Source organism: Oculina patagonica, unplaced genomic scaffold (genome assembly GCF_052425735.1).
Source record: "Oculina patagonica isolate OP01 unplaced genomic scaffold, crgOcupat unplaced211, whole genome shotgun sequence".
NCBI classification, from domain to species: Eukaryota; Metazoa; Cnidaria; class Anthozoa; order Scleractinia; family Oculinidae; genus Oculina; species Oculina patagonica.
Window position 1 is genome coordinate 3719 of NW_027558050.1, and position 9838 is coordinate 13556.

The window sequence follows — 9838 nt, forward strand, 5'->3', positions numbered from 1 at the left end:
TTCCAAATGTTTTCGAATGTGAGTATATAAGCAAGCGCTGAACTCCGTGCGATGTTCACCATTTTTACTCTCCGCCAGCCAACCAATTTCGCGCACCTATAGCAACTTTTTTTTTCAACTGATGCGGTTTCGCCGTATTGTCTTGACATGCATGCTCCACTTTTGACAGCGTTTTCAAAACGACCCGGCAAAGTGGTCTCGATCGGCGCCGTGTAAACGAAAGGCGTAACCACATCGAAAGCGATGCGCCAAAAAAATAACAAATAAAACCGGGTCCGTGTAAACAGTGCCTTATGTTCGAAGGGGAGGGTTTGTGGGGGTTATTGACGGATTTTTATGTTATATAATCCGGCGCATTGCGATACACAGAAATGTCTACGAGACTCTTCGAAGGTAATTTTCATGTCCAAAACATACAACATGGTCAGAAAACTAGAAAATGCTTTTCGCAAAGTTTTTACAGCGAATTCTGTGACATTACCATAAATCACTAATATGCAAGAAGAAAAACACCGTACAAATTTGCATGCGCTTTCGAAATACAGTTCCTTTGTATAACTATTCAGAGTGACACGTTGATTAAACTGGCGTGTCAAGACACAATGTATTTCTATTAGCGCGATTTGTCTATCCATGAAATAATAGTCTGGCATGTCCAGGCATTGCTTCCCGATCTAGTACCACCAAACAAGCGATCAGAAAATAAATTTAGAAATAGTCCATATGACAGAACAGATGATTTAAACTCAAAATTATTTTTTTGTTAATTATGTCTAATACGCAATCAATTTATCAGAGTCATTAAGTGATTCATGCGCTTAGCTTTTTTTTCTTCGTTTTAATTAGCTATTTTACGCGTATTCCACAAAAATAGAATGTAAAACACAAAAATACCACTTCAATGCGTAGGAAATATATAAAGAAAATAAAATATTCTAGTTAAACTAAAACTCGACTCATTATTCAGTCATAATAAATCTAAAGTAGCTGACCCTTAACGGAATGTCAAATGACCACAGGGTTGTTTTAATATTAATCTTTAAAAGAAAACATGTTCAGAAGGCTTGCTATACGTGTTAAAAGCATTGTGAATGTTTACAAAAATTAGCCTATAGTTGGTCCACACGATCAGATACTCAGCCTGTTGATTATTATTTAGTAAATGCGTGGCTTAATCTACACCACACAAGTGAACTTATCTATTAAGGTAAGTAGAAAAATTGACGTTGAAAAAATTATTTTAACACCAAATTTTAAATCAGTTTTATTTAGTTATTCGCTAATATTTCGCTGGACGGTTAAGCACGCAAACTGTACAACTGAAGAACTCTTCACCGTGCTTCTTTATATACTGTCCAGGACGTTTCGCAAATCCATCACGACCATTCAGTCTTTCAGCAACTCGTATGTTTTGCAAATAAAAGATGTAAAAAGAACGCAATTACCAAATCATATCAAACAACGCTCCTAATTTAGCGCTCAAGATTTTTAACGAATTGCTTCTTTTACGCTTATAGATTATATATATAACAGACTTTGCATGATAACAGTAGTTTATTGATTCGTAACGCAAAAACTCTTTTTAGCCCTTACTCATCATTCACTTGAGCCTACATTCCATTATTGAACAGTAGTCACTGATTCGAAACACAGGGCCGCTAAAACACGCTTAGAAGCGTGGAGTTGCATTCGGGTTGCAGGCAGTATGGATGTTTACAAAAAATAGCTTATAGGTGAGCCACACGATCATATATTGCCTGGTGATATATTGAGTAATTTCGTGGCCAAATTCTCAACGCAGAAATGTGTTTCATGCCAAGGAAGATGAGAGCTGAAGTTCTGCGAAAAAAAAAAACAGCTGCCTTAACACCAGTAAACTTCGTTATTTATATTGCTTTTCTGTTATTTGACTTTTCGTTTGCCCACACAAACTTTTCAACCGAATATTATTCACCTAAGTTCACTTCTTGTTTTGTGCCGATTAAGTGTACATTAATTGTAGACCCCTTTGTACATGTACTCATGATTAAGACCGCAATTATTTATTTTCTTCCATTTATACTGATACGCCTGCTCCGTTAATTTTTCTCCCAGACTTTGTTGCTGACGACTCGGAACCGAAGATGAAACTGACCTTCAATTTATTTTCTCTGCTGCCTTTGACCGCTGTGATTCAAATATCAACGGTAAGACGTTGAATCTACATCTCAACACGTAAACACAACTAAATGTTATCGAAATCTGAAGCAACTCCAATTTATTTTATTTCATGTTTCCATTTCTGTTTCTATTTCAGTCTGCAGATGTTATCCATTTGCAAGCAAACGGTTTCATCGCTCGATCCTGTTTGGACTACCTTCAACATGGCAAGTTCGAGAACGGCTTCTACTGGCTTTTTGATGATCATGAGAAGCGATACGTGGCTTACTGTGATGTGGCCTCCGAGCCGGGAGCAGCCTGGACCCTAGTCATGTCCTGGAACCGAGAATATAAAGATTTGCCGCAATTTAGAAGCAAGCCTTTTTTGCAAGACGCACCAATTAACCAAAACACCCCAAACTGGTACATCTACCGCCAGACTCTGGCTCGAATGAAAAGCCTCCGCAGCCGATCCACATACTGGCGAGCAACCTGCAGCTTTAACATGATGAGACAAAAGATTGATTACAAAGATTACCTCAGAGGCAAGTTTAGCGACTTTGACATCATGAGCTTTCTTGGTCATGGTCATTGCAAACCTGTGGATTACGTCAATATTCGTGGACATGCAGCAGGGAGTGGTACCACAGCAAGGTTCTGGCAGGTACAAAACGCCTACACCCTGCACACCGACAGCTATTCCCCCGGCAGCTGTGCCTTCAGACCCAACGCTGGATCTGTTCCCAGTGAAGACAACTTTGGTTTCTACGGAAATGTTAACCAGAAATTCCGTTGCACCATGGGAGACACTCAGACCACTAATTGGTGGTTTGGTGGCTACATGTCTGACTGACTGTGAATAAGTCTTTATATACGGATGACGCGGTGTCGGTTTTACTTTTTTGTGGGTGTTACTGGGATAAAAAAAATAGCATTTTTGGCTGATTGCATAAATCTAAAGACATTTAATCCCGCAGGGAGTAAAGTAAGGAAAACTGTAACTTAGAAGCTGTTTTCAAACAAAAAGCATTATGTGTAGTGTTCTTTGTAATTTTTTAAAAGCTCGCAACATAATTGCGCAAATGTATGGTTCTAGAAATGAGTGTACGATTTAAAAAAACAATATTAAACATATCTTTTAACAGCGAGAAACTTTGGAGTGATTAAATTTTCTTTAAACCTTCTCAGTGTAACAAACGTGTTTTTCACTACACATTTTTAAATTACATTTCTTTCGGAAATATAAAATACAAAACATATATGTACAATTTTTAAAAACTATTTACATATCGATTTATAATTTGGAATTTACATCATGCCTAGACATCACCTCAAAACTCTTATACTCTGTTGTGAAGCCAAATTGACAGGTAGATTATTCGAGCTTGGTAACGGAAATTGAGTATTTCTCAATTTTTACATCATTGACTTGTTTGATCTTTTTTTTCTCTTGTTTGCTCCGGTTCTCAACTGCTTTTGACTCGTTCACTTTAAATCTTAAACAGATATTACAACTGTTCAGTTGAACTCGATTTAAAATTGTCTTGTTTATAAAAGTTGCTTACAGTACGAGGTTACCTGATTGGAAAATCTCATAATTGAATCCGCAAATGGAAGTTATATTAAACGTAAAAAACACGCTTTTCGGTCAACTTAACATGATTAGGGTGGTGTGAACAAGGAATAACCAAAGAACTACAGTAGAAAACCGATTACTCGAACCTCCAGGGGAAACGAAAATTGCTTCGAAAAATCAGGGGTAAAATTACAAAGAAGTACTATCCAAGGGAAAATAAAATTGGTTCGAAAATCGGGAGTTTCGAGAAACTAAGGGTTCGAGAAATCGGGAGTCTACTGTACTGGGAGTCTAGCTCTTAACAGGGGTAGGTAAAAGCTTTACAGATCAGGGTGGGGAAGCATCCCCCGTTCTTGTGTCATCGCTTGTGGCCTTACACCATGTGTGGAAATCTTGGCACCACAAGTTCCTGATGGGAATAAAAGACATGTACCTGATCTATTAGAGTATCTATTTTGGATCTAGCATTCACCCCTTAGTTAGGAGGCAGGGAGTGTATTTTTATTTTATTGCAACACAAAGAACGCTACTTACAAAATAAAACATACACTAGTTACAATACTACTTACAAAACAATACTTATACTACACTACTTACTGTACAATACTTGTAATAGCGGAGCTCTTCAGCGCGCGCCAGCGCGCGGAGCGGAGCACCATGGGTAATGCGGGTACGAGAGAATTTTTGTAAACCCAGGAGGCCGAAAAAATTTGGTGCGTACGCCCGACCGACCGCGCGCGCGTACAGACTCTCGGGGAGGGGGAGGGGAGTCCCAAGGCAACCCAAGCAGAGGGGGGAGGGGAGACAATCTTCTGCCTCCTTCGTTAACCAGAAATGAGTGAGGTAATCGACTAAGATCTTTGATATTGGACATCCATTTTATGGTCAATTGACAGCTGTCAAAACAACGTATCCGCTGACCAGTATCACATGACCATATCGCGGGCTCAGGTTTAGAACTAGTCAAGGTCGCGTGTTTTTTTAAGTTGACCGCTGACCAAGTGATAGCATTGCTATTGGTCCGCGGGCGCAAGTACTTTTCCATGGTCAGTCCATTTAGATTTACATGAAGGACAAAGTGAACAACCCGGTCAGTTTGAAAGCTGAACGAAGCACAAGGAGAAACCGAGCAGGAAAAAGAAATGTCTCCGTAAATATTTCTCGGTCTACCCCGTCTAAAGGCTTTACACATCATGGAAGTTATGGCAAACGATAAGGGCTTACGGGGAGATCCGAAAAAATGGCACAGGTGGAGAGCGAGCGAGTTTCTACCGTTTCGGCGGCTGACCAGCTCTAGTAATTGAGCTAAACGCAATTAACTGAAGTGAAGGAAAAAAGAAGTGTCAATAGCTACACGGATGGAAAAGGCTGAAATAGACCTTCGCAGATAATTCAAAGGTCGGTGGTGCTGGAGTAAGTTATAATTTATAGCTTACACATGTACTACGCGGTTGGATAATAATACGAAAAACTGCGGCCGCTTCGCCTCCGATTAATTCATGAGCTGGTTGAAAGCTTTGTCCTGCTGAATTGCTGTGAATTGACAAGCATTCTCCGACTTCAAATATGAGGTAACAAACTTTGACTTTACTGAATACACTAAGTCCATGTGTTTTGTGAAAATCTGTAATTATATGCTTACACATGTACTACGCGGTTGGATAATAATACGAAAAACTGCGGCCGCTTCGCCTCCGATTAATTCATGAGCTGTTAATGACTTAATGTTTTTATTTAAACTCCCAGCTAAACTTAGTGTTTTAGTTTTTTTAATTCATCTATTTATTCTTATTTACTCGCTGTTGGAATTCGTTTGAACGAACTATTTTAGGGTCGTGGACGAATACGCTAAGAGATCGTTCGTTGCGAATTTCTTGCGTTGACACGTTTTTACCACACCTTAGCAGAAACAAAAAAAAAACTCAGTTTATTTCCACATAAAACTATCTTAGTTAATTATTTTTAGTAATTTTACAAAACACAATTGTTCGCTCTACTTGTAATTCATGCCATTTTAGACACTGTATGCAGCTGTGTATGCAAACTTACATTGACTATCACTATGACAGTGTTGAATGTGTATCTTTGCAATAGCAATGTTTTTTCTATACAAGTAAGTTAACAAGAAATCTCCAAGAAGAAAAGCTAAATATCCCATTGTAGGAAGGAAGGGTCACTACACTGAGTGTATAAACGAAAGAGGCTAATATTATTATATTTGATGAGATCCATTAAATAAGACAGAATTTTTTATAAATTCTTTTTATAAACAGGGCCATTAATTAGAGCTAGTGTGGTGGTTTTTAATAGATTATTATGTCAATCCTTCTTTTAGGTAGTGTTATATTCTGCCATTAAGCCGCAATGAATGAAGAATACCTACTGGCTACAGTCAAGTTTTGTTGAACTTGGTATAGAATGCTCTGTGCAAAGTGGACAACAGCAAAGTAAATCAGGTATCTAGTTTATATTAGTTATAATTGAAATATGTTTTTATTCAGTTTCGTTCTTTTTTTACCCAGCTGCTTTAATCTGCATTTGGTTGCTGCTGATCTTCTTACTTTGTGAAATATTTGCATTCATTATTCAACTCCTCAATGGAGGTTGCCTATTCACCGAGTTAGGATTTCGAGTTGGATTTCGAGTTAGGATTTTGAGTTGGATTTACGAGTTCGATTTTCCAGTTGGATTTCGAGTTAAGATTTCGAGTTGGATTTCAAGTTAGGATTTCGAGTTGGATTTCGAGTTAGGATTTTGAGTTGGATTTACGAGTTCGATTTTCCAGTTGGATTTCGAGTTAAGATTTCGAGTTGGATTTCAAGTTAGGATTTCGAGTTGGATTTTCAAGTTGGATTTTGGAGTTGGATTTCGAGTTAGATTTCGAGTTAGGATTTCGAGTTGGATTTTCAAGTTGCTTACCGTACTAAGCACTCCGGTTAGCCTACTATACACGCCAGTTAGCTTACTATGCACTCCGGTTAGCCTACTACACACTCCTGTTAGCCTACTATTCACTTTGGTTAGCCTACTATGCACTCCAGTTAGCCTGTTTATGGTTAGCTTTCAATAATTGTAATGGGTTTTGCTTTGTCAAAAAAAATCCAACTCGAAATCCTAACTCGAAAATCCAACTCGAAATCCTAACTCGAAAATCCAACTCGAAAATCCAACTCGAAATCCAACTCGAAATCCTTACTCGAAATCCAACTCGAAAATCCAACTCGTAATCCTAACTCAAAAATCCAACTCGAAAATCCAACTCGAAAATCCAACTTGTAATCCTAACTCAAAAATCCAACTCGAAAATCCAACTCAAAAATCCAACTCGAAATCCTAACTCGGGAGTTAGTTTGTCTCTCTTCAATGACATTCAAAACAACTACAATGTATTAGTAGACAATTTAAATAATTAATATTTCACTAAAAGTATGTTTTCATGAAATGCCTAGATCTTGTACCAGAAAATATCTATACCTTATCCTCGCTGTGGAAGGTTAAATGGTTTGAATGCCACCTCCCCTCACAAACTCCTCACAAATTCCAATGTGTGGTTATGGCAGAAATCCATGGCCATCTCATCCTCAGTGTATGAACCAGTGAAACAAGGCATCAAAGAGCCTCAAAACAACATGGAGCAGGAAAACAATAGCTTCAAAACAGACATTTTTCACAGGTTCTTATACCAAGGAAAACCCAAATATTCAGATCCATCCCATGTAAGGTCAATGGAAGTTCCAAAAGGGCTAGCGGGAGGGAGAGGGGGAGGGGGGTTGATTAAAGGCCAAACCTTTTAATTACCGGTAAGAGGGGGTGTTAGGGTTTGCAGTGATGCTTTGAGTTTATTAAAATATTTAGTTGACTTTGCAGTTATCAGTAAAAAAAATAGTCTGTGCTGATCCATCTATGTTAAATATCTAATGGATCCTTTTGCATCCAGTGGTTTGGCTTCAGTTAAACAAGCTCAAGTTAAGTGTTTTGTTTTATAAATTATTGATATTGATGACAATTAATCAATTTTAATTTAATCTGTGGCATTTGACTTTTTTCAGGGTTAACATGAGTTGCAGAGTTTGCAGTGCCACAGACACAAAAACAGACAAAGACAAGGACATAAATAGAAAACAGGAAAGATTAAATCCAGCTCGATGTTTGGGTGTCGTCATGATGCTATTTTTAAGAGACTAGTAAATTACATGTAAATTAAAATCAAGAAAAGCTGCAAATAAGCAAAATTTAGATTTTAAATGTTAACCTATTTACAGTGTACTTCAGAAAACGACTTCTTGATTGACCTGTCACTTTCACATCTTGTTAGATGTAACAAGGGAATTATGAAGTGATCTTTTCAAAAATATGCAGCGAAAACAGTAACAGCAGAAATGGTGGTAGTTTAAAATTGCTATTTTCAATGTTTTGACTGGTAAGAAACCACATGTGACCAAGCTAAAATCTGTTTGGCCAGTTAACATGACCTGCAAGTGTCCAAATGTTTTGAGCCCTCAACTACACAGGACTTACATGTAGTTGTCTAATTATATGATAAGATCTTTGGTTGACTTTGGGGGAGGCAGTGGAGTTACAAAGCAATGTAATTATTTGAATTTGGATTAGTTATGCTGAAACTGGTGGTACTGTAATTCTAAAGTATAGGTGAGTTTAAAACCGTTATTGCAAGCAATATGCATTACCAATTTCATTCTTATGTATTGTATGCTGTGTACAATTTATAAGAACAGCTATATTTTTAAAATAAGTGAAATATTCTAAAGCCAGATAAAATTTGCAGTATCCATAAGGTACCATGTAGCAACCAAATTGTGACTCACTTGCTTACTTTGTGAACTCCATGACAAATGGGCAACATGACTCCATAAAGATGTGGACAATAATACAAACAAATTTTTAAAAGAGTAGTCAAAGTATTGATGTTATATTTTTTCTTGCATAGTTTTATACACAAGCAGACATGATTCTATTTTTTTTTCTGGGTAATCAAATAGCAAAACTGAGTTTGAGACTCACAAACAATATTCTAGCTTCCCAGAATTTTTGCTTTTTTTCTGTAAGTGAAGTGAAACCCCTTAAGAGGAAGGGGAGTCAAAAGACATGTAAAAGTGAACAAGGTGCTATCTTCTTCTTTTCTTTTTTTTTTTTTTTTTTTTTGGGGGGGGGGGGGTTGGGGATGGGGTGACCCTGTTCGGTGGAATGACAGAATGTCACTTCTTTGTTTCCGGAGTTAGGTTCACCCCTGTTTGCTCGCAGTTAGCTTTATTCATCTGGTTTGCTTGCGGTTAGCTTTCACTCTAGTTTGCTTGTGGTTAGCTTTCACTCTGGTTTGCTTGGAGTTAGCTTGGTTTGGGCAACATGCTGTAAACCATTAGCTATAACCTCTGCCATTTCTATTCAAAATTAAAATATCGGCAAATAGTGAAAATGAAAATGAATAAATGAGTGAATGAAAAAAATTAAAATCAACCTTATTATAAATGTAGATGTTTGTTATTTCCTTTATACTCTAAATGTAAAGTGATTTTTTCTTTCTTTTAAAGCTGGTAAAGCAACAACAAAAATGCCTTATTTGCCATGTGATATGCCTATCTACCCCGACATGCAGCCCTACTCCTCCCTCCTTTTTTTCTACATGAAGGTAACATAATTGCCCGTTTTGCAACATAATTTCCCATCCAGACTTCTTTATGATAATGCTTTCGGTGGAATTATAACATTTTGATTGATTTTGTTTGTTCTCTTATTTGGTGTTGCTGTACACGGTACCCGGAGGGGGGGATGGTACTCCCATATAAGAGCTATACGGGTATGTGCCGCTCAACATGGTATGCTTTTTGTCTCTCTGACTCTGAAACAGGGTATACAAATCACCCTTTTGACTCTAGAACAGGGTTGATTGTTTTCCCAGAATCCTGATTAAACACTATCAAGTATATAGCTATGAAACTCCGCTCCTTTCATCGCTTTATCTCCAAGCCACAGACGAAAGTCAAGTGAGAGCTTTGTGATGTACGGTAGTGTTTTTATATCTATCTTCATATATTTCCATTGTGGATATTGCTGGAACAGGGTACCTACTTTGCAGTGTTTGTCTGGAACAGGGTCGCAAATTGA

The 9838-nt window shown here is 37.6% G+C and overlaps 1 protein-coding gene and 1 long non-coding RNA gene across 2 annotated transcripts; both read left to right on the forward strand.

Moving 5' to 3' along the window:
- Window positions 1-1123: 1123 nt before the first annotated feature.
- Window positions 1124-3275, forward strand: LOC144640243 (uncharacterized). Its single transcript, XM_078499440.1, has 3 exons — window positions 1124-1207; window positions 2095-2186; window positions 2297-3275. The coding sequence occupies exons 2-3, from the start codon at window positions 2124-2126 to the stop codon at window positions 2990-2992; spliced, it is 759 nt and encodes a 252-aa protein (XP_078355566.1). The 5' UTR covers window positions 1124-1207; window positions 2095-2123; the 3' UTR covers window positions 2993-3275.
- Window positions 3276-4432: 1157 nt separating this feature from the next.
- On the forward strand, window positions 4433-8628 carry LOC144640242 (uncharacterized). Its single transcript, XR_013568311.1, has 3 exons — window positions 4433-5286; window positions 6051-6171; window positions 7765-8628. It is a non-coding gene; the product is annotated as an uncharacterized LOC144640242 (long non-coding RNA).
- The last annotated feature ends 1210 nt before the right edge of the window (window positions 8629-9838 follow it).